The 22,615-nt window shown below is 44.5% G+C and overlaps 5 protein-coding genes across 15 annotated transcripts; 3 read left to right on the top strand and 2 right to left on the bottom strand.

The window, feature by feature from the left end:
• Positions 1-123: 123 nt before the first annotated feature.
• On the top strand, positions 124-6,281 carry LOC123713654 (organic cation transporter protein-like). Of its 2 annotated transcripts, none has more exons than XM_045667433.1 (8): positions 124-157; positions 907-1,101; positions 1,928-2,132; positions 2,214-2,314; positions 2,408-2,562; positions 2,626-2,885; positions 3,828-4,203; positions 5,658-6,281. In XM_045667433.1, exons 2-8 carry the CDS (start codon positions 941-943, stop codon positions 6,068-6,070), a joined length of 1,671 nt encoding a protein of 556 aa, XP_045523389.1. In that variant the 5' UTR covers positions 124-157; positions 907-940; the 3' UTR covers positions 6,071-6,281. The 2 variants fall into 2 exon arrangements, with proteins under 2 accessions (XP_045523389.1, XP_045523388.1); XM_045667432.1 differs by having other exon boundaries at positions 134-157; positions 900-1,101.
• Positions 6,282-6,401: 120 nt separating this feature from the next.
• On the bottom strand, positions 6,402-11,043 carry LOC123713658 (major facilitator superfamily domain-containing protein 8). 2 transcript variants are annotated; one of them, XM_045667444.1, is made up of 7 exons: positions 10,836-11,043; positions 10,569-10,622; positions 9,379-9,625; positions 8,991-9,308; positions 8,203-8,449; positions 7,328-7,577; positions 6,402-7,251 (listed from the first exon to the last, which is right to left on the bottom strand). In XM_045667444.1, exons 2-7 carry the CDS (start codon positions 10,620-10,622, stop codon positions 6,958-6,960), a joined length of 1,410 nt encoding a protein of 469 aa, XP_045523400.1. In that variant the 5' UTR covers positions 10,836-11,043; the 3' UTR covers positions 6,402-6,957. The 2 variants fall into 2 exon arrangements, with proteins under 2 accessions (XP_045523400.1, XP_045523399.1); XM_045667443.1 differs by having other exon boundaries at positions 10,569-11,043.
• Positions 11,044-11,893: 850 nt separating this feature from the next.
• On the top strand, positions 11,894-15,519 carry LOC123713655 (GTP 3',8-cyclase, mitochondrial). 7 transcript variants are annotated; one of them, XM_045667438.1, is made up of 8 exons: positions 11,894-11,951; positions 12,857-13,004; positions 13,099-13,216; positions 13,633-13,964; positions 14,033-14,117; positions 14,191-14,254; positions 14,325-14,695; positions 14,832-15,519. In XM_045667438.1, exons 2-8 carry the CDS (start codon positions 12,891-12,893, stop codon positions 15,413-15,415), a joined length of 1,668 nt encoding a protein of 555 aa, XP_045523394.1. In that variant the 5' UTR covers positions 11,894-11,951; positions 12,857-12,890; the 3' UTR covers positions 15,416-15,519. The 7 variants fall into 7 exon arrangements, with proteins under 7 accessions (XP_045523394.1, XP_045523395.1, XP_045523392.1 ...); XM_045667439.1 differs by lacking the exon at positions 11,894-11,951 and adding an exon at positions 11,960-12,054; XM_045667436.1 differs by lacking the exon at positions 11,894-11,951 and adding an exon at positions 12,424-12,464.
• A 384-nt stretch (positions 15,520-15,903) lies between these two features.
• On the bottom strand, positions 15,904-16,745 carry LOC123713659 (prefoldin subunit 2). Its single transcript, XM_045667445.1, has 3 exons — positions 16,422-16,745; positions 16,211-16,352; positions 15,904-16,138 (listed from the first exon to the last, which is right to left on the bottom strand). The coding sequence occupies exons 1-3, from the start codon at positions 16,559-16,561 to the stop codon at positions 15,983-15,985; spliced, it is 438 nt and encodes a 145-aa protein (XP_045523401.1). The 5' UTR covers positions 16,562-16,745; the 3' UTR covers positions 15,904-15,982.
• A 368-nt stretch (positions 16,746-17,113) lies between these two features.
• Positions 17,114-21,907, top strand: LOC123713653 (exocyst complex component 1). Of its 3 annotated transcripts, none has more exons than XM_045667430.1 (7): positions 17,114-17,167; positions 17,397-17,594; positions 18,613-18,913; positions 19,720-19,919; positions 19,994-20,515; positions 20,589-20,879; positions 20,956-21,907. In XM_045667430.1, exons 2-7 carry the CDS (start codon positions 17,424-17,426, stop codon positions 21,643-21,645), a joined length of 2,175 nt encoding a protein of 724 aa, XP_045523386.1. In that variant the 5' UTR covers positions 17,114-17,167; positions 17,397-17,423; the 3' UTR covers positions 21,646-21,907. The 3 variants fall into 3 exon arrangements, with proteins under 3 accessions (XP_045523386.1, XP_045523387.1, XP_045523385.1); XM_045667431.1 differs by lacking the exon at positions 17,114-17,167 and adding an exon at positions 17,208-17,311; XM_045667429.1 differs by lacking the exon at positions 17,114-17,167 and having other exon boundaries at positions 17,211-17,594.
• Positions 21,908-22,615: the final 708 nt, after the last annotated feature.

Below are 22,615 nucleotides of genomic sequence, written 5' to 3'. Positions count from 1 at the left end.
CAGCACGCGTCGCCACGTGCTCACGAAATAAATATTATGACTTAACTAAAATAGTCTTCCTCGTTCAATTCGTGGCCCATTCTAAATGAATATTTAGCCACCGCGTCATTTCAATGGCCACATTTATCACGTGCGGGCATCGTGGTGTTGTTCGACCGTAAGTATCCAATGTGTGTCACGTATAAATAGGAATGTAAACGAACCGGCGTCCCCGTACCGCTTCGAACTGCGAAATGACTCACGGGAACACTATTAGCAGACAACGCGGAAGCGTTTTAGTCGCAAAGCCATATAACTAAACATAAAGATTATGTTTTGCAAGAGATTAAGTTTGAAGAAAAACACAAACTGAACGAATATTGTATCTTATTAAGCGTAAAATTTAAAACCATTGTCGTGGCTATCAACTGTTTACTACCCATCTATAAAGCAGCATCATCGCGTAGTGGGTCCTGAAGAACGCCTGTCGCTATATAGTTTGCAAATACGAACCAAGTTCCGCGGCGGTCTTACGGAGGATGTGCAATGGGCCTATGAAGCAAAACGACCAAGCGAGGTTGTTTTGTTCATGTTTCCTGTTTCAACGACATAAATTACGCTTGACGACGAATTCTCTCCTGCAGTATTAGGCATATAAGTAGGTACTCGTTGTTTTTGGATAAATAAATGAAGCTGTTCCCATTATTTATATGGGTTGCTATAAATGAATTTTCACGTCGCACAATAAAACTACCTTCAGATAAATATCTCCTTTATCTAAATAGAAAATGTTGAATTATTCTCCCTCTATTAAATCTCAACTCATAAATAAGTTACATGTATGTTGACGTTTTCGGTAATTTCTTGATAGTAAATGTTATACATCTGCAAAGTATCTCAGATAAGGGAGGTGTTATCAGTTGGCAGGCGATAAGCGGCGAATGCCGACGCAGTGAGCGCTATGGAAGAGCAACAAACGGACGGAGTGGAAGCCTTACTGGCGGCGCTGGGCCCCTTCGGCTGGTGGCAACGCGGCGCTGTGCTGCTGCTGCTTCTGCCCAACTTGTTGGCGCCGATGTACTCCCTCAATTACGTCTTCGTTGCTGACCGCGTGCCCTTCAGGTCAGCCTGTCTCAAAACCGATAATTTATCTACCGAATATCTAAAACATCAACAATTCTTTGGGATTTTTTTATCTAGGTGAATCCAATCGATGTAAAAGTAATGTTAACGGAGATTATTCTCTATTAACGTAGATAATGTACTGCTCTCGAGCAATGTTTGTTCCTATTTCTTAGAGTATCCTAAACATCCCTATATTGTTGGTAGGGTCTCGTACCTTCAATGCTGATTGATTGATCCTTTGAAATATTAAGCAATTTATATTTTCACTACCACCACCAGAATTTGTAGCTGCTTCTCTTACTTTAGGTAACGGCAATGACTGATGAATTATTATTACTAAATTGATTTTATTTTGTTTGAGGTTGGTTAAATATGGTCCTATTCGCTGAATAAACATTGAAATGCTGACAAAGCTAATTAACCCTTCGAACTCGCCGATGAATTATACGACTTAATGACAATACCTAATTATAGTTGTTTCACGCAAGAAATAACTTTACAATTCAATTTGTAATTAAAAAGTTGCCTCCGTTCCTTTCGAATCTATAAATAAAAAAAGCAATGCCATCGTTATTGTAATTGATCACGATAGATAAGATCGCGTTTGCTTAATGGAATTATACAAAATAACACTTATAGTTTTAGAAATTAACATTTAGAATTAGTTTTATATCCTATAATTTTGGTCAGATTGAACTTGGTATGTAATAAATATGTTTAAGAAAAATGGAATGCATGAGCTCTTCAACCCGTTTTATATTAACATTAATTATATTAACATTAATATGTCCCATCTGTATGGTCAGTATGTATAACGTTGAAGGTGCCTGGTGCCAGAATGCGAGGAGGTGCACGGCGCGCAGTTCGCCAACACCACCGCGGCTCGGCTCGTGCAGACCGACGCCTGCAGCCGCCCGGCACCGCGCCGCCCCGGCGCTCGTACCTGCGACCCCACCGACTTCGATTCTGACGACAGCCTGCCATGTGAACAGATCCTCTATGCAAATCGAGATACAGTATTCGCCGAGGTTCAAAACTTGACAACCCGTAGAGCGTTATCGCGATAAGGGGATCTTCGCAGTTGAAATAATATCGGTGTGACGTTACAGTTCGATCTGGCGTGCCGCGAGTGGCGGCGAACCTTGATAGGCACAGTGCGCAACGCGGCCCTGCCGCTAGCTCTCCTGCTCACGGGCTACGTCTCAGACGGGTAACAGAATAACAAAATACTTTGTATTTCGGCCGCATCGTTCGGCGATGCCGGCGGTGTTAAATCGCTATTGTACATCATAAATATAAATAGATGGGGTCGCCGCACGGCGTTCTGCGTGTTCGGGGCGTTCGCAGGAGTGCTCGGACTCGTAAAGTCTTTAGCCCCAAACTACAATACGTACATAGCGCTCGAGTTCTTGGAGGCGGCACTCGGCTACGGTTTCAACAGCGCCGCGTACGTGATAAGTATGTAACTCCATGCAGGGCGGCCTCAATAGAGGACGGAGACTAACACGAGGCCGGTTGCAGTGGTGGAGCTCGCCAGACCGTCCCTTCGGGCGGTGTTCGCATGCGCAACGGGCGTGGCGTACGGGCTAGGTGGCATACTGTTCGCGGAGACGGCAAGGCGTGTTCCACAATGGCGCAGTCTACTGCGCGTCGTGCATTCTCCCGCACTTGTGCTGCCCGCCTACTGGCTTCTATTGGACGAAAGCGTACGCTGGCTGCATGCGGTCGGTCGTGCCGAAGAAGCGGCCGCCGTCATCAGGAAAGCTGCTCGATGGAATAAGGTCGGTAATAATTTCCTTCTACTTCTAATCTTTATCTACGCGCAGGAAGTTTTAAGATTAATAACTTACAGTTAGGAAAGCTCAGTTGCTACTCGGTATTTGGCGAGTAGGTTCCTTTCTAGAAATCTCTTGTTTTTTTAATTCTTTATTTGCTTATCAGCTACAGCTACTTATTGTACAATATCTAAACAATAACATTATATCCAAAAGTAGCCATCGTCCGGCAACGCACTTGCGAGACTTCTGGCAATGTGAGTGTCCATGGGCGGCGGTATTATTTATTAACATAACTTGTATATGTAAAATAATTATAAGTTTATAAATAATTATTAATACATAGCTTCAATCCTGTAAAAAAGTGTTATCTTTACAATTAAAGATTACATTATTTATTTGTAGTAAATTTACAATCTATTAATCTAAATATTTCTTTTTGTTATCTGCAAACAAGATATTCTGAATACTTGGAGCAATTAAGCGTTGATCAACATAGAAGTATACACCCTTGAGGTACACCGGATAACACAATTATAACAAAAAGTATATTATATTTTTAATTGCATATTTGATTTAATATTTGTATTTCTTAATCTGAGCTGTATTAGCCTAAGACCTAAAAAGGTTGTAGCGCCATTGATTTTTTTATATTTTTTATTTCATCTACTTTTGTTTCGTTTATATTTTATTGTATTATTTCTTTTCTGTTTTATAATTATAATGTTTCCCTTTAAATGTTGGCCACACTCGGCCTTGATGCACACATGCATGTATTGTGTTTTTTGTATGTCATGTGTTCTCTGTAAGTGTCTGTATGTGTTTCGTTAGTGTCTCTTTTTAAAATGGACACACTCCACGTGTAATTGGAAAGATCTAACTCTTATTAATTAAGCCATCTTGGACGCTTATATCTGAGAAGAAAAATAAATCAATAATATTTCATAGGTTATTATAAACGAAAGTTTTATTAACGAATCGTTGACGTCGTCGAGGAAGACGGGTGGGACGAGCGGGACGAGCGGGACGAGCGGGACGAGCGTGTGGATCGCAATAGGACAAGTGGTGCGATCTCGTGCGTTGGGCCTTCGTCTAGTGGCGTGCTGCGGTTGCTGGCTAATGGCAGCCTTCATCTACTACGGCCTCACCATCAATTCTATCGCACTCGCCGGAAACAAATACACTAACTTTGCCCTGAACATGGCCATGGAGGTCGCCGCGTCACTACTCATCATGATGGCCCTGGAACGCATCGGGCGAAAGATAACGATTTCCGTCGCTTTTTCGCTGTGCGGCTTCGCCGCTGTCGTTCCGTTCTTTGTAGGTATGTATACAGATTTTAAGCAAAGATGCAACGGAGCATGTTCCGACCATAAACCCGTGAACGTTGGGGTCCAACAACTGTTTCTTCTGCATATTAATGATATGTCGCAACTTAGCAACATCCGTTGATACTTTGGGATACTTTCTACACTGTCCGGGCAGGTATATCTCGAGCAGTTGTCGATGAGTACCGAAACAAACTTGTGTCTGGAGTCGAAACTCTGCAACGTGGAGTCGGACTGCGGTAGACTCAAAAAAACACGGCTAAATTAGCCTCCAAAAAGCTTGGTGTACTCAGCAAGGCGAGACGGTACATCTCTCCGGGCTACCGCTTGCAACTCTATAAAGCCACATTCGGCCCCACATGAAATACTGTTCTCACCTCTGGGCAGGAGCTCCCCAATACCAGCTCCTTCCACTTGACCGTATTTAACGAAGAGCGGTTCGAATTGTCGACGACCAATCCCACTCCGAACATCTTGATCCTTTGGCGTTGCGTAGAAATGTGGGGTGACTCTACATCTTCTACCGCATTTACCATAGAGAGTGCTCAGAGGAGTTGTTCGGATACCTGTAGCTGAGATTCATCATCGGACGTCGACGCAGAATACGAAATTCCACCCGTATCATCTCGACGTCCGCCGTTCCAAGATTGAACGTTTTTGAAGGCAATATTGTAGGAGGCTAGGCGATGTGGAACCAGCTGGCCACTGAAATATTTCTGAACCAATTCGACTTAGGGTCCTTCAAGAAAAGGGGTTACCCATTCTTAAAAGGCCGGCAACGCACTCGCGAGCCCTCTGGCATTGAGAGTATCCATGGGCAGCGGTATCACTTAACATCAGATGAGCCTCCTGCCCGTTTGCCCCGTGTTCTATAAAAAATAAATAAAAAACGTGTGCAATTCACACGTGTTAGAAGTGAAACCTTCAAAAACAATGTTTTTATTAATAATAATATGTAAATTGGACGTTTTTCAATGTCTAAAAGTAGGATAAAACTTTTAATTAAAAAAATAACACACCACGCTATCTTACTAAAACGCTGTAATACGCAGCCGCATACAGTGTACAGTAAGCTCACGTAGTTTTCACATGCACTACACACGTTAAATGCTCAAATACAAGCACGTATTAAACAGTGTGCAATATACATACACACTGACATCTGCTCTCTCGCTCTGGCTCACAAATTACAGGCGACTATGCTTAGAAGACGGGAGTGGGGACGCTACGAAGTATGGCACAAAGAGGAGAGACCGATAATATACAAATTGTATGTATATTTCTGTCTCATTCTTTCCCCTGGCTTCATCCTACACATTTTTGTATTTGTGTCTCTTACCTGTCGTTTTTTCGTTGCATCCGGTTTGAAATCACAACGATTCTAAAGAAGTTTCACTTCAAAATGTTAAAGGAACATCTGTGATAATTTTTAACGGAATATCTACAACAGGTCCGGGGATGACCCAAAGAGTGATGTACTTCGTGGGCAAGTTGGCGATCACTTTCGCGTTCAACTCGCTCTACGTCTTCACGGCGGAGCTGTTCCCGACGGACGCGCGCTCGTCTTCTATGGCGGCCGCGTCGCTCGTGGGTCGAATCGGGTCGGCGCTAGCGCCACAGACGCCGCTGCTAAGTTCGAACGCACAAGCCGCGGCATACGGTGGGGCGGCGGCCGTCGGTGCACTAGCAGCGGCCCTGATGCCAGAGACGCGACGCACTCCTCTGCCGCAGCGCGCTCGCGACGCCGAGGAACTGAGGCGCTACCCTCCTCCGCCGGTCCCGATGCGCCCACCTCTGCGCAGCGTCACACCCCACGCACCTCCCGGGCCTGCGCTGACCAAGATAATATGCCCGAGTGTTTAATGTGTAAATCCACCTAACGAGACCTGCTCGTCGCAATCCATATCAATGAACTACTATTACCTCAGTCGTATCAGAATTGAAACTCTGAGCCAACTCTTGAATGACGTCGTGTTTTGTGTTTCTAATTTTATAATAATGGTGATTGTAATCCCATAGAGTACGATAAGTTTCAATCGCTTGAATAAATTTGATGACTTTTTCATTCATCCAATTCCTATTTTTGGTAATATACTCCTGATGATATCAAGCGTTTTCGCTTTGGTAGCGAAAGCGCAATTTGTGCGCGTCGATACCGGTCCACTACGGGAGTCCTTTCAAACAAAAACGGGAAACTTCCCCACATGACCTTTAATTCGACAATTATTATTAAAACATAGCAGTCTTACAATTGTACGCACAAATAATATTTATCTTCTTACAGCTATATATAGTACCAACACAATTCCATGTTCCCTGTATGTTTACAAAAAATATTTATACATCACAATGTTAATATAGAGGACGCCTCAAATCCACGCAGTCTGCGAGTCGTGACTCGATCCTCGATCCTTGAATCGAAATAAAGACAAGAATAATCGAATCATTGTGTACTAGAGACTGAGTACTCGTGGTTATTTTTTATAAATGTCACAGAATCGAATCAGTCAATAAATAAAATAATTTACAAATTGTAATTTCATGACGAACATTAACATCAAAGTCATACCGGATTTAACATTCACCATATGACCAAGAATTGCGGTGGTCATTTGAACTAACCGATTCTTGAAATGGCCAAACGTTTTCCGAATCGTTTATTACTCTTTACTTCATTTGCATTTAGCCGTATTACCGTACACAAATTGAACGTCTAAATATTTAACTTGGCAAAAAGCAGTTCGAGCGATTCAGTGCTCCACATTGGCGGTCGGGGCGGTCGGCGCGGTTGCCTTGTCGCAGTTGAGTGGCCGCAACTCGAGAGCGACGGGAGGCGCAGCGGCGCCGCGGGGCGAGAGGCGCGCGTACACGAGGCGCAGCGCGACGAGCGCGCAGAAGGTGAAGGTGGCCGTGGCGCCGAAGGTGGCGTCGGGCCCTCGCCGCGCGTACACGGTCGCCACGAACACGGGCCCTAAGGCGCGCGCTATGCAACCCGCGCCCGTCAGCACGCCCATCCACACGCCCTGCGGCCGTGGACCCAGAACCTGGAGTCGATCCGTTACTATATTTTACCGCCTTTTACCATCCCGTTTTCCTTGCGGTCTCACGAATCCCACATACCTTCGAAAATATGGTCTGTATGAGGGTGACGCCGAGAGGGTAACCGATGGAGACGCAGGTATAGCCGAGGAAGAACTGCGGAAGCGTAAGGCCTCTCGTCGTGAGGCACCAGGGCTGCGTACGCGCCGGGCAACCGCCGCCCGCCTCTCGGGCTTCGGGCGGTGCGAGCGGCGGTCCGTAGGGACCCCACGGGATGCACAGTATCGACGCTAATCCCGTCAGCAGGAAACCGCCCCAGAGCAACAGAGCTCTGAAATTACAAAATTTTCGATTAAAAATTAGCTTCCAACCTATATATATACCCGTTGTACGAGCGAAAGCTGTACATTTTGCTCACTCAGGCTATCTTAGAATTATAAGCGTGATGATCCGTCCGTACGTGCCAAGGTTCGTACATTCTTGCTCAGTTACAATCTTGACAAATTCCTATGTTTGTACGTGCCATGGCTGTACACATCGATCACTTATAAGCGTGACGATTTCCCAAATCGTCAAAGTTACGTCCCGAGAGTATAGCCCGACGCAGGCACTCTCTTTGACTGTTAAATTGTATTCATTCGGTACATAGCAATTAGCACGTCATTATTTCGCTCATATTCTATTGTAACACGCGAGTGGTAAATATAGAGTAAATCAATAAATCTCTATTATTTAAAGCATCCCGTTTACCCAGGAACCGTACACCCGTTGTCTTAATTTCAAAAAAATATTGTATATGATCGAACTAGAGCTCGGGTGATATTAATACGCTTCGTGATCCTGTGTGCATATAGTCTGGTGATCTTTAATTTAAACAAGATCAATTCAAAATTAATTTTCTAAGTATAGTACGGTGGATGACAACGGCGAAAACTTATAATAAGTTTAAGACGCACCTTTCCTCGAAGAGCTTTGTAAGGGGCGTGATGAGCGCGAACACGGCGCAGGCCAGTAACGCACCAGCACTCATGAGGGCACCCATGTATTCTAGCGCCTGTCGTTTGCTCCATCCAAACTGGTCCATAGTCAGCGATGTAGCCAAAGTTTCCAAGAGCACGAAGTTGAACACTAGCACGAAGAACGCCGCCACCAACGTCCAGCTGCTCACCAGGTCTGGCTTCAGAGCCTTAAGAGCTTCTTTCTCTATTTATTTATAAAGAACACTGTCAATATACATACACACACATAAAATATTAAATTGAAAAACACAGAACATGCATGTACACGATTAATAAGTATGTACGAAATACACATAGAGCTGATCACAATTAATATTAAAGACGACAAGGAGACCTATCGCCCAGGTTATTCAAAACTTTGAAAAGAAAGAGAACATAGTCTACATAGGCAGAATATTGAGAATTTATCGCAAACCTTGAGATTCCTGAAGAAGGAATTCTCCATTTTTATGTAGAATTTAAATACAATCCATTCATGACATCGTACATCATAAACAAAATACTAGATTTGAAAAACCAACCTATATCACTTATAAACAGCGTAAAAATATCATGGTCAAGATGAAAAACTTGTCGAACTCCTAAGATCGCGACTCCATACAAATCACTGCTACAAACTGAGCTCTTTCTGTCAGATATGAAAGCCATTTTAACTTAATGATGTTTAGATATCACTTAGTTGCCTTCCTAACTATTTTAACTCATTATTGTGACTTAGTATTTACCCGTATCTTTGCCCTGGGCGATCATAGCTTCCCGGGCGGCGATTTTCCGTTCTTTGAAGCAGAAGGGAAGGAAAAGAACAATATTGACCGTCCCGAGTAGTGCGTTGATCCAACCCGGTGCGGTATACATATCCAGGCGCGGTGCAAGGTCAGATTCCACATAGGCCTCGCCGGGTCCGAGAGGCGCCGCGGCTGCCTGCAGCGCCGGCCCCACCACGAAGCCAAGCACCTGCGCCAGCGATAGGCCGGCCACCGCACGCGTACGCTCGCTCTCACGCGTCGCCGCCGATAAGTACGACCGAGCCACTGCCACATTAGCTGACAAAGAGACAATACACTGAGCCATAGTTACGTCGGAAAGCGCACGGCGCCTTCGTACGACTTATACCTGAGCTGACGCCCACGAGTGTGCGAGCGACGAGCATTGCGCGGTGGGCGTGCGGGCGTGCCATGTGTAGGTTTGCGTAAAGCAGCGAAGCCAGCACAAACACGATTAGCGACGTAAGGATGGGCGCACGCGCGCCTCCACTTCGGTTAGCCCATAAGCCCAATAAGGGCGATGCTATCAGCTGGCCCAGTGGACTTGCGCCCACAGCTAGCCCGAGTGCCTCTTTGCTGCTGCTGCCACCCTCCAGCTGTTGTGCGGAATAATGTTACGTCAACTTTTGTTATCTAAAGTAATGTTCGTTATCGGAAACTAAATACTTTTTTTTCTTATGCCCTTATTTCATGTACAGTTTAGGTAATTTCATTTCAGTACTTATTTGAATTTGCTTTAATATAATCATTACAACTTTAGGCTATTGTTGAACATCGACTGGTTAACTTGATAAGATAACACCTTGTAGTAATTGAGCCAAACGATAAGGTATAATAATATTTAATCAAATAGTTGGCTAGTACCTAGCTACGCATAAGATGCGTATTCGTTTAGTCCTTATCCAATATTTGTTGATTCACCTACCTACCTACACTTCAGACAACAACGCAACTTTAAAAAACATTCCATAGACAAGAGTTCAATTAAGCGGACATGGCAGTTATATCTAAAATTATCATAGGACACACATTATCATACAAATCCATCCTCTTTTGCTCCTAAAAATAAATCTCGATTTCCTATTGCCTGTGCCATTCTCTGCCGCAAAACCGTCCTACGTTCAAAAGGTGACATTCTAAAGCTGTATAAATAAGCTTTTAAAATGTACCCGAAATTGATCCCTCCTTTTACTTACACTTTCGCAAAGCTATCTTTTCCAACATTTTGCAACAACGTATCATTTACATATCTCGCTTTTTAGATCAAATATCAATATAAATATATCGTTTGTAACAATAATGTTAGTTAGAGATAGTTATTAAGTATAAAGCAAGCTGTGTTTGCCTGTTAAAGGGTGTACAATCAGTTTTTATTGTTATTTTTATGTGTTCCTAGATCTAATATATTATCGTAATGTTCCTTGGTAAACCTTTATTATAAAGTAACTTCAATAAAAGCAATTACAACAATAACAAATTAGTGGAACAATAAATTGTTTACATAATATTATTTACGTCAGAGTATGAGTACTCAGTCACCTTGTCCAAGTAGGGCCAGACGCCAGTGAGAACGATGCTGAAGCCTAGCGACATCTGGAACATGGTAAAGTAAATAACGTACACGCTCCGCCAGCGCTCGCGCCGTTGCGCTGCGCTTTCCAGCTCTTCTTCAAGCGCAGGCCCCTCGTTGCCCCTCTCACACGACATATTCGGCTAAAATTTCTTGCCCGCGACTTAAACTTCAGCCGGGTCTTTTGACACTCTATCTACGTCAGCTGAATTCGTCGTCGATACCGAGCAGTGTACCTGGCTGCGCAGTCCCCACGGTCCGCGTCCACATTTCAGCGATATCTTGACCACTAACTGAACTTATCACTCAACATCGAAACAAACAAAGGAAATGACACAAATGAAAGCGCGCGCACAAAGCGACCTCTCCGAGAGGTACGCGTATAATGACTGTCGTCTGGCAGCTCGCAGTCACGGCTCACGAGTCACGACTCTCGCACACGCATGACGCAGTGATGAACTACCCAGTGGCAAAACAATCACTTATCAGTGGCAATTGATGTTGGTTCAGCAATCGGGTGTTTTGTTTGAGAATTGTTGGCAATGGTTTCGCTTACATACTAGTGGCCGCCTATGCATTAATATGTATTTATAGATAATTATAAAAAGGAAAGAAATTGTCCATCAATAAATATATATCACTAAAGAGAAGAAAAGAAACCGAGGATATTATTACTTTTGAGTAATAATTACCTACCAAACCAATTTTGATGAATCTTGGACTGTTCCCAAAGTAGGAAATATCTGATTTACATAAATTTCATCAGCATTTCAATATGTTTAGTTTCTGAGAAGTTTGTGGACAAACGTACGCTTTGCATACTATAACAATATTAAAACAGTATGAAATAATTTCACCAACTCGGATATGTGTCCAGTTATTTCAGAGATGAGCGTTATTAAGTAGTATATATCACTTTTTTGTGAACCATAAAATAAGCTCAAACATAAATAGACTTACGTATAAAATACTAAAGTTGTAATATACGACTACATATAATATCTGAACACGACTTCAAAATAAAAAAAATCCAAAAAAGGGTTAACCAAACCATTATGATATTTACTTTATATGAATTGGACAAACTATGGAATTTATTCATCATATTCTGGCATCGTCAACTAAAACAATTACAAAATGACTTGCGTTCTATTTGTATCAATGTAATTAGAATCAGTGTTGTTTTCTTTGCAAGCTTGTACTTATAATAATTAGATGCGTAATCCGATAAAGTCTTTAAGATAGTGGATACTGGCATCATAACACATTAGTGATTTTCTTTACGTTGCTTATGGTTACTGGCTAAATCAGTGTTTACCCAGTCAATAATTGCACGACTCCTAAACGCTGAGGTATTCAATCGAAGTAATTATAAATGATTTATAAATCATAGCGAATACAATTGGACACAAATTCGAAGATGGAAGGGAGAATTAATAATTGTATACAAATTATGTATGTATACATTAAATACATCAGTATGCATTTATGTACGGGCCTTGTATATCTTGAACCGTTTTGATGAAACTTTATACTTAACTTAAGAAACAAACGATCATCTCGACGTCACTTATAGTTTCCAAGATATGTATATATGTATTGATAATTCAGTGCACAGCGTTGACTAAAAATAAATCTAAAACAAATATACTATACAGTGTAGATTGAGTTCTAGAAGTTATGATTACAGATATAGATAGTTCATAAATTATGTATTAATTATCTATACCTTCGTTTATTTGCTTTTAGAATCCGCTGTATTTTAAATTTCTTATTAGTAGTGTTATTTTTTTGTATTTTATTATATAATTATAAACCTAAACCAAACGGTTTAAATTGTTTAATTATTATTAGAATTTTTATAAGTAGGTACATATATGGATTTAAAAATTATTGCAAATGTTTGCAATTAGTCTGTACAGCAATTATATATTTAACAACTATAATGTCCACCTCACTATTTAACAATGAAAAAGAATACATTATACAATATACATGTGAATTTATATTCCTTAATGCGTAACAATAGGAACTGTACAATTTTATTAAGTTTTTCTAGCCCACAGCTGTTACGAACCCACTTTTTATAGGTTATGTGTACGATGCATACTATCTAATTGTAATTTGTAAACACATACTAACGAACCTGTGTCTTGTGCGGTGGTATAATTTGTGTTTTATTAACATTGTTATTCATAATTTAATGTTTCGTATTACTTTAATACTAAATTGATCTAGGTTCTTTTTTATCGCTTAGGTCCTATTGATATCCGCAAGATAAAAACAACAAAATGATCTTATGTAGACAATTATTTATGACCCGAGCGCCATTCTCAGTTGTGATTAAGAATACCCAATTAAAAGGCTATTCTTGGTATAGCGAGTCCAGCAGACGGTACACCAATGTAAGTTTAAGTAGTACCTACTGCATAAGTAAATTTTTCCAAACTAGGGTTTATGTAAAGATAGTATTTCTGACATGGTCATTTTTATCTTCAGAATGTGAATGGCCATTCAAAGAATCAATCTAAAGTAGAAAATCCACCTCTGATGGACTTACTTGGACGGAAACATGATTATCTGCGGATATCCCTTACAGAGCGGTGCAACCTTCGCTGTAAGTAATAAAAGCATGGACACATTAGTCTTAATAACTATATTTTGACTTAAATATTTTATAAAACATTGTTATAATTAGATATTAATCACACTTTGTTGTAAGACGGTAGATTTAAGAAATAAGCATATTCATTTTGTATCTTTCGGATAGAGGTCATTCAATTTCATTATTGTGACTTATTGTTATCTATACATTTGATGATGAAATTTGAGGTAATAATTTATAACTGAATGAAGACAATTTGATAAACAACAATTTAATGTATTTGAATTTTTTATTAGTTTCATTTAGTTAGTTGTTTTAGAACACTGCAAAGCGATATCTTATTTCATTCCGGTATCTCCCCGCCCCGTCACGGTAAAAGAAACAAAAGGGAGAATATTGCATAGCTGCGACATCGAATCTTTCGATAGGTCAATACTGCATGCCGGCCGAGGGCGTGCCGCTGTGCGGGCGAAACGAGCTGCTGTCGCGCGACGAGTTGTCGCGGTTAGTGCGGCTGTTCGCGACGCTGGGCGTGCGCAAGGTGCGGCTGACAGGCGGAGAGCCGACGTTACGGTCGGATCTGGCCGACGTGGTGCGGGAGGTGGCGGCCACCGACGGCATCACCACCGTGGCCATGACCAGCAACGGCGTGGCTCTGGCGCGCCGACTGCCAGCGCTGCGCCGCGCCGGCCTCGGCGCGCTCAACCTCTCGCTCGACACTCTGCGTGCGGACCGCTACGAGCGCATGGCGAGGCGCCCCGTGCGTATTTTCGCTTTCGCTCGATTCTCTCCCGCAATCTATTCCTAAAGCCCCATTGAACGTTGCAGGGTCTGCGAAAGGTCCTGGCCTGCGTCGATCTCGCTCTGCAGCTCGACTACCGCCCTCTCAAAATTAACACCGTCCTCATGAAAGGTGAAAAAGGCTCTGCGAGGCCTCGTGCCGTCGCTTCCGTTTGCTTCTCTCGGTGATCGGTTTGTGTTCGCAGGTTTCAACGACGACGAGATTTGCGACTTCGCCGAATTCACCAAAGACAAGGACGTGGAAGTCAGGTCAGTCGCCGCGACGTTCGTTCGTTTCGGGCCGAAGACCGTGTGGTCATTGAAGAGCTTCGTCCCCCAGGTTCATCGAGTTCATGCCGTTCTCGGGCAACGCGTGGGCCGACGCGAGGCTCGTGCCCGGCGACGAAGCGCTCGCCGCGCTCCGAAAGCGCTACGGCGATCTGCTGCCGTTGGCCGCGCCCTCCTGCGGCACGGCGTCGCTGTGGCGCGTGCCCGGCCACGTCGGCCGCCTCGGCTTCATCTCCTCCATGACGCGCCCGTTCTGCGGCTCCTGCAACCGCCTGCGTCTCACGGCCGACGGCGGCCTCAAGGTCTGCCTGTTCGGCGCCGACGAGCTCTCGCTGCGCGACGCCCTGCGCGCCGGCGTCTCCGACGACGACCTGTCCGCGCTCGTGCGGGCCGCCCTCCGCCGCAAGAGGCCGCAGCACGCAGGTACCGTCCGCTCCTCTCGACTCCGACGTCGCCTCGCCTTCGATCGAACCGGCGCCTGTGTTGTAGGGATGCGGGAGCTGGCGCGAGCGAAGAACCGGCCGATGATACTGATAGGCGGGTGACGCGGACGTTACAGCGGGACCGCCGGCGCGGCGCGCTCGGGCGGCGCAGGCGGGGCGGCGCGGCTACTGCACGCTCACCCATCTCGACGCGGAGGGCCGAGCGCGCATGGTCGACGTGGGCGCCAAGCCTGTGACGCGGCGGGGCGCACGCGCCGAGTGCGAGCTGCTGGTCAGCGAGAAGCTGGCGCGACTGCTGCGCGGCGCCGGCCTCTCCAAGGGCGACGCGACGACGGTGGCGCAGGTGGCGGGCGCGATGGGCGCGAAGCGCACGGCCGACCTCGTCCCGTTGTGCCACCCGCTGCCGCTGGAGCTGGCGCGAGTGTCGGTGGAGCTCCCGAGCGCGGCGGCGACTCCGCGCGACGGCCGCGTGGCCGTGAAGTTGGCGTGCGAAACGCGGGCGACGTCGCGCACCGGCGTAGAGATGGAGGCGCTGACGGGGTGCGCCGTGGCCGCGCTGGCGCTCTACGACATGTGCAAGTCGGTCGATCGGCACATGACCATCGGCGAGCTTCGCGTCGTGAGCAAGTTTGGCGGCGCGAGTGGCGACTGGTGTCTCGCCGAGGGCGTCGCTCCATCGAAGCCGTCTTCCGAGACATAATATTAATATTATGAATGTTTGTATAGCGCTTAAAATAAGTGAAAATACATGCTTTAACCGTGTCACTTAAAGTATGTGTTTTATAAATTAAAAAATGGCATATTCATTTTGTTTAATATCTCAAGATTTTCACATTTAGTTAGGTGTGAAAATAATGAGATAAGCAGGCACATCTGCACCCATTTTGTTTTCTCTTTTAATATTGTTACTTTGCTTCATAAGCTCAGTTTGTCTTAGCTCCCTTATTTACTGAGAAATAATCACAATTCACTTAAAATTAAAAACATTATAATAAGCAAGGATCTTTATTACTAGTTAAAAAAAAGTTAAATAAAATTATTTATATCTATAAGGTAATCATGAATTTATGATGTTTTTATTGTTAAACAAAGGTATAAGATTTATTTTGATAATATGTAATTTAAATGATTTTCACCATAATGTAATAGAAGTTAGTTTTAGTGTCCATTTCATATAATAAATTGTTATCACATGTTACATGTTTAATCAATTGAATTTATTTTTGTTACAAACAAGCTCGAAAGTAATAAAGGATTCAGAATAATTTTAACCACTTGCAACAAGAACATTGGATTTAGCATTTGAAGAGTCCTGTGAGGGTGCTTCTGTTGGCTGCTGAGCCCCACGCTGCACTCGGATGTCATGTTTCTCTATATAATCGTTGATCTCTTGTCCTTTATGGGCCAATTGTTCATTAAGTGTCTGAAATACATAATTTATTGGGGCTTAATACATGAAAATCAATGTTATGAGTGACAATATTTGAATTTATACCTCGATTGCACTTGGTAACCTTTCCAAGTTAGTCTCAAGCTCTGGTAGTATTTCGGCGACTGTGCGCTCAACTAATACTCCACCGATCATACGGAAACACTTGCGTTTTGGCTCCACCGCTTGTAAAGTTTCTATTACAATTCTAAAATAGTAACAACATATTACTAACAGAAAAATAAACTTCTGCTCTCCCTTATAGTTTTAAACTTACTTGTGCTCATTTAGATCCATTTCTAATTCTGAAATTTTATTTGCTAATTGTCTTTGTTCATTTCGAAGAGTTTGAAAACCTGCGAATACCTCCTCATTGGACTTGGATTTTGTTCCCTTTCCACTGCTTGTTTTAGACATTTTAAACAAAGCTATCTGTTTTCTTTGTATGTTTGGAAATAAGTAGCATATATAGTTTTACGTTAGGTTTTGTTTCTAAAAATTACCACAAACATTTAATAAAAGGATTCAGATTTCAGACACAGTTGGGGTTATACGTTATGCACAGGCTACAGCCCTGAGCCCACAGGACCACAGGTTAGTCGCCTAAGCACAGACTTCAAATATATATATATATTAAAAATAGTTGTTCAGTACACGTGCGGAACCGACCTTGCAACTTTTTTCGACTGTAAACATTTGTCGGAACTCTTGCAATAACAGGCTTTCCGCACTCGTAATGAAATATACAAGTAAACACAATCTTTTCAAGTATTATTTACATTTTCATTAATTGCTATAGCCGCTAGTCCACCCTATTAGATACTGGATTAATAAAATATTCATTCGGTTGCCATTCTAAGATATTTTTTCTGAATTCTGATAAATTTAATTTCATAACCAATAGTTATCTGTGATACAATCACTAGCTATGAGACTGTCAAAAAGTGACTAGCGATGCTCAACTTAAAACTTCAAAGCCAACAATGAACAACAGCCCAACCGAACGTCAAACATAAAATAAATGTAATACTGTTTTTAGAATATTTATTTATTGAAATAATGTCATGGATTAAATTATAAACTTACGAATTAAAGAACATTATATAATTTGTTATCGAACTATAAAGGAGTTTCACCATCCAATTTCTAGGATCCTAATTTACAACAGTATATTAACAATAAATAATAATTAACTTTTCAAAGCTTTGATAATAATTTCGTAACTATAGGTCTTATATCGTGTTTCCATTAGGCTTGTGGTCTGGTGCAACATATTAAGATGAAGTTGGAGGAATGTGCAACTGTGGTGTGTAATATGGTGGTAACTGGCAGTGGTGGGCGCGCACAGAGACTAGCGGTGGAGAGCAGCGGCACACTGGCGTTGTACGAGGGCTCTGTCCGGTTGCGGTCTTGGCCACTACATATTGCGAGACTCCGCTCAGATTTACCGGTATATTGGTTGCTGACTTCTTAATACATTAGCTGGCAAATTGAACTTATTAATTATTATTTACAATTTTTTTTAAAGTGTCCGTGGGCGGCAGTATCACTTAACATCTGGCGAGCCGCAGGCAGGAGCCTGTTTGCCTCCTGTTCTGTAAAAAAAATTCTTTTTTTGGCTTTGGTGTATAAAGAGGCACAATATACTGACACTATAATATTCCAATAAAGTTATGTTTAAAGTTTAATCCTTGTACATCTCTAAAAACATTTCTTTTACTTTTTAGACTTTGGACTTTACATGAAGAATTTTCTTACTACTAAAGTGGTATAACCACCATCTTCTAAATGCTCTTTAAGAGATAATCAGCTGTTGTTAGTTCTATGGTATCCTGGATATAGATATTATGTGATAGACGGGTAGAAGAGCTCTATGTGTCCAAGGCACTCTAAATATTTTGATTCGTGTTGTATTATATTTATAATTTCATCTTGTACATTGTTGATGTTATGGGTTTGTATGGGTCCCGGATCATCGGGGTGCTTTAAATAATAGAGAATTTTATAATAATACAATAAAAATACGATATGTTTGTACAATATAATGATGATATGCAAAGTTAATTGCAAAACTCAAAACAACTTTATTCATATAGGTAAACAACTTATGAATGTGAGAAGAAGATATATTAATTGTAAATTTAAAATACAAATTGTTTGAACTCGACCCAATCAATCCCAATGATAAATAGATAAATATTCGTCAAATTTATAAAAAGCTTTATTGATTAATTTACGTGTATCGAATGAATGCGACGTAACGGTTGCAGACGGCTATACTCACGGGGCGTAACTTCGACGATTTAGGAAATCGCCACGCTTATAAGAGTAGGAAAGCCTCAGTGAGCAAAATGTTACAGTCTTGGCATACCCAGCCTCGTACAGGATTATTTAAATTTAAAACATGAACGCACTTTACTAATTTTTGTTTAAAAAAATTACTTTAGCTTTAAATTTATATTCTACAGAACTGTGAAGTAAGTATTGAAATGGGGGGAGAGACTGTTAAATGGGCATGTCCCGATGAAACGTCTCGCGCTCACCTAAACCGCGCAGCGGTCGCCGCCACTTCGTCTACTTCCAACAATTCTCTTTCGGAAACCGAGCTAGCTTCTTTGCTAGAAGATGCCGAAATCGAAGAAGGCGACGCCGAAAGACGTGTCAAGAGATTGGCCGAGAAATTAGCTCGACTGGATGCTCTGAACGTAGGAGGCATGTTGGCTGCTGCCACGGAAGGAGGAGGTGCCAAACTTGCCGCCAGGCTTGAGGGTATGTGGCTTTTGTTTTTTAACAATGAGGTCGACCGTTATCATTTGACCTTTTCACGACGAGAAATCGCGTAAAATCTTCGTGTCAGAGTTTTTTTTTATTTTTTATTATTATTATTAGGACCACATAATAAGAACAAACACATGATATAAATTGACATAGATACAAAAAAATATATATAAAAAGCGGTGCCGTCCCTATTACATGTGGACACGACCAGCGAATTCAAGTAGATACAATATACAGTGTTAATACGAACAACCATAAAAATCTAAATACAAACTATAAAAGAATTAAACTATTTGAACTAAGAAAATAAATTATCAGTACAGTGTCCTAATTCTACTCTTAGCTGAGGCCAGAGAACCATGAAAGATGTCAAAACTCTGTGCAATTTCATTATGGTAGCGACATAATCTATTAATTGGAGAGTTTCTGGCAACGTTTGTTCGACAATGTCGGATGTGAAAACATCTTCGATTGTACAAACGACTCCCGAGGAACTTGTATGGATAAACGTTCTAAAATTTCTGGGCAATCCACCAGCCCGTTAATTACCTTAAAATTTGATAATTTTGACAATAGTTCAACTACTATTTTGGGTCAATGTTCAAGTATTCAATGATAAAAATAATAATATCCTTTATTCAGACAGAATTTTACATTGTTTCAATTAATCGTAAACATTTCTCCTCCGTCTTATGGCTTATGGCGCTTTGAATTTCAATTGCTTACAATATCGATTAATTTTCGTTAATCGGCTTTTATTCACAACTTTAAATCACATAAAACGTCACGACACGCAGATGGCAGCGCGCTGGGTGCGTCGCTGTCGGCGCGAGCGGGCAGGCTGGAGGCGCTGGCCCGAGCCGGCGGAGGAGCGCTTCCGGCGCGATGGGCGGGCGGCAGAGCCGACGATGGCGCCCGCGCCCTGCGCGCCGAGCTCGCCCACATCGCGGCCTGGCTGGACTCGCCCGCCCTCGCCGACCTCGACCGGCTGCCCGAGGTGAGCGCTCTCACCCTAGTCGCCGTCGGGGCGGAATCTAACGGCGGCGCTCACGTAAAAAAGTCTGCGAGCAGATACCGCTGGCTACCGCCGAGGGAAGGGCGCGGGCGGCGGCGGCGGCGGAGGCGCTGATCGACGCGCTCGAGGCCGAGCGGACCGCGCCCGCCGCCCGCCTCAGGCTCGCCGCCGTGCGGGAACGGCTGCGTCGCCTGCGTCGCGCGCGCGATCAGCTGGCCGCCGCCGTGGCCCGCCACCTCAACAACGCGCTCATTCACCTCGCCAACGAGGCGCAGACGGTGTCGGGAGGTCCGTCGCGTCGCCACCACGCCGAGCTGGCGCCGTACGCTCCTCTCGCGCGCCGCCTGCGCGAGATGGACGAACGCGCGCACGAGGCGCTCCTGCGCGTTTACGTGTCGACGTGGAGCAAGCTTTACGAGCGCGAGACGGCGGCCGCCTGCGCCGTCGCCCGCGAGCGCCTCGACCGGCCCGACCGCGTCGACGCCCCTCTCGCCGACGTGCTCACCGCGGTGGAGACGGTGTGCGACGCCGAACAGGATTTCTGCACGCGGTTCTTCGCTCTGGACGTCGATCGGAAGGTGAAACTGCGGTCGATCGGGACGAGACGCGCCCCCGATGACGTTTCGTCCGTTCACTCGTAAACTCGCACAGGACGGCGGCGAGGGCGAGAGGAGCGAGGCCGCGGTGAAGCGCACCATGGGCGAGCTGTTCCCGGCGCTCGAGCAGCAGCTGCTGGGGCTGCTGTCGCACGTGGAGCGGGACCCGTTCGGGGCCATGCGAGCGCTGGCGTGGCTGGGCCGGCGCGTGCTCGGCGACGGCGGGGAGGCGGCCGAGGGGCGCTGGTCGCGGCAGGTGCTGGCGGCGGTGGCCGTGGCCGCCAAGCGCGCCGCCGACCGCGCCCTCGCCGAGCGCCTGGCCGCGATGCCCGACGCCGTCAAACAGGTCGGGCGCGTCCGCCGACGACCGGCTCTCCTTCTCTCCGTGGACTCTTTCCATTTTCACGTTTATCGTTCGTCAGGCGGCCAAGAAGCCCAAGTGCGGCATCTTCGGCTTCATCTCGGAGCTGGAGGAGGTGAGCGGCGAGTGCGAGCGGATCTTCGCGGGCGGCAGACGCGCCGAGCTGGACCGTTGGTACTGCGCGCTCGTGGGCGGCGCGATGGCCGCCGTGGAGGCCGCCGAGCACCCGCGCACTCCGCGCGACGTCGTGCAGCTCGAGAACTTTCATCGGCTGCACGCGGCCCTGAGCGCGCTGCGCGTGCCCGCGCTCGAGCCGCTGCGGCGCGAGGCCAAGCGGCGCTACGCCGACGCGCTGCGTCGCTACGTGACGCTGTCGTTCGGGCGGCCGCTCGACAAGATCGCCGCCTTCTTCGAGGGCGTCGCCGAGGCGGTGGCGTCGGGCGCCCGCGAGGACGAGGTCTGCTTCCGCGCCGCCTTCGGCAAGCACGAGCTGCGGCGTCTGCTGGCGCTGTACCCGCCGCACGAGGTGCGTCGTTCGCTGCATCGCCTGTACCGCAGCGTCGAGAAGCACCTGAGCGAGGAGGCGGGGCTGCTGCAGGTGGTGTGGCGCGCCATGCAGGAGGAGTTCCTGGCGCAGCACGTGGCGCTGCAGACGCGCATCGCGGCCTGCTACCCCGGCGCCGGCCTGGCGCTGCCCCTCGACACGGCCGACATCCTGAGCGCCTTCTCGGACATCGCGCGCGACCACTGACTCTCCGGTCGAAGGAGCCCGTTCCGATGACGAGTTTTATAACTCTGTCAATATACATATACACATAAAATATTAAATTGAAAAACACAGAACATGCATGTACACGATTAATAAGTATGTACGAAATACACATAGAGCTGATCACAATTAATATTAAAGACGACAAGGAGACCTATCGCCCAGGTTATTCAAAACTTTGAAAAGAAAGAGAACATAGTCTACATAGGCAGAATATTGAGAATTTATCGCAAACCTTGAGATTCCTGAAGAAGGAATTCTCCATTTTTATGTAGAATTTAAATACAATCCATTCATGACATCGTCTCTGCCCATAACCGAGCCAAGATGAGAACCTTGTCCAACTGCTGAAGGGAAAGGGAAGTAATGTGTTGATTTTTCAATTTGTATTTTCTTATTTTTATTATTGAACTCGTAAAAAGCAAAAACCTTTATAATCGCCCCAGATTCTTACCTGACCCGTTGGTTTAACAACGTTGACAGTGGATGTCACCCATTCTGCTGGTCTAATGTTTGAATTCCCTTCTTGTATAATACTTTCTGTACAGGTTTGGTACCTTAGCTAATTTGTCGTGGAAAAGCCGAAAATATTAATTTCTAATTTTCTTTAATGAAGTTGCTTCTTTAGTTTGTCGGGTGTCTCGTGACTTTCATAGTGAGATACGTATCGGACGTACAATGTACATAACTTGTCTTTTAGTGCCCTCATCTAAGATGGTGATTCAATTTGTAGCCCGAGTTTTGTATCTATGATTGAATGTAATATTGTAAATTTATGAACTCTAAGAAAGATTAAGAAGTAAAACCACAACTCAATGCATACTTTTATAATTAGTTTAAATATCTATTTGCAGGGAATATTGACACATTGTGTTTTTATTATTGCCACAAAGTGAAAGTAGTTTCCGAGTTGACGATGGTTTCCGGTTATTGTTCTGTGACTTAGACTTAA

Source organism: Pieris brassicae, chromosome 8, assembly GCF_905147105.1.
Source record: "Pieris brassicae chromosome 8, ilPieBrab1.1, whole genome shotgun sequence".
Taxonomy (NCBI): domain Eukaryota; kingdom Metazoa; phylum Arthropoda; class Insecta; order Lepidoptera; family Pieridae; genus Pieris; species Pieris brassicae.
This window is presented reverse-complemented; position numbering and strand designations above follow the sequence as displayed.

Coding starts and splice junctions, on each gene's coding strand:
- LOC123713654 (XM_045667433.1), top strand. CDS start 941: ATGGAAGAGCAACAAACGGACGGAGTGGAAGCCTTACTGGCGGCGCTG. Junction 1,102..1,927: donor GCTGACCGCGTGCCCTTCAG/GTCAGCCTGTCT, acceptor ATAACGTTGAAG/GTGCCTGGTGCCAGAATGCG. Junction 2,315..2,407: donor ACGGGCTACGTCTCAGACGG/GTAACAGAATAA, acceptor AAATATAAATAG/ATGGGGTCGCCGCACGGCGT.
- LOC123713658 (XM_045667443.1), bottom strand. CDS start 10,736: ATGTCGTGTGAGAGGGGCAACGAGGGGCCTGCGCTTGAAGAAGAGCTG. Junction 9,309..9,378: donor ACTCGTGGGCGTCAGCTCAG/GTATAAGTCGTA, acceptor TCTCTTTGTCAG/CTAATGTGGCAGTGGCTCGG. Junction 7,252..7,327: donor TACAGACCATATTTTCGAAG/GTATGTGGGATT, acceptor GATCGACTCCAG/GTTCTGGGTCCACGGCCGCA.
- LOC123713655 (XM_045667438.1), top strand. CDS start 12,891: ATGATCTTATGTAGACAATTATTTATGACCCGAGCGCCATTCTCAGTT. Junction 13,005..13,098: donor CCAGCAGACGGTACACCAAT/GTAAGTTTAAGT, acceptor TTTTATCTTCAG/AATGTGAATGGCCATTCAAA. Junction 13,217..13,632: donor AGAGCGGTGCAACCTTCGCT/GTAAGTAATAAA, acceptor ATCTTTCGATAG/GTCAATACTGCATGCCGGCC.
- LOC123713659 (XM_045667445.1), bottom strand. CDS start 16,561: ATGTCTAAAACAAGCAGTGGAAAGGGAACAAAATCCAAGTCCAATGAG. Junction 16,353..16,421: donor ATGGATCTAAATGAGCACAA/GTAAGTTTAAAA, acceptor TTACTATTTTAG/AATTGTAATAGAAACTTTAC. Junction 16,139..16,210: donor GGTTACCAAGTGCAATCGAG/GTATAAATTCAA, acceptor TATGTATTTCAG/ACACTTAATGAACAATTGGC.
- LOC123713653 (XM_045667430.1), top strand. CDS start 17,424: ATGAAGTTGGAGGAATGTGCAACTGTGGTGTGTAATATGGTGGTAACT. Junction 17,595..18,612: donor GACTCCGCTCAGATTTACCG/GTATATTGGTTG, acceptor TATATTCTACAG/AACTGTGAAGTAAGTATTGA. Junction 19,920..19,993: donor ACCTCGACCGGCTGCCCGAG/GTGAGCGCTCTC, acceptor GTCTGCGAGCAG/ATACCGCTGGCTACCGCCGA.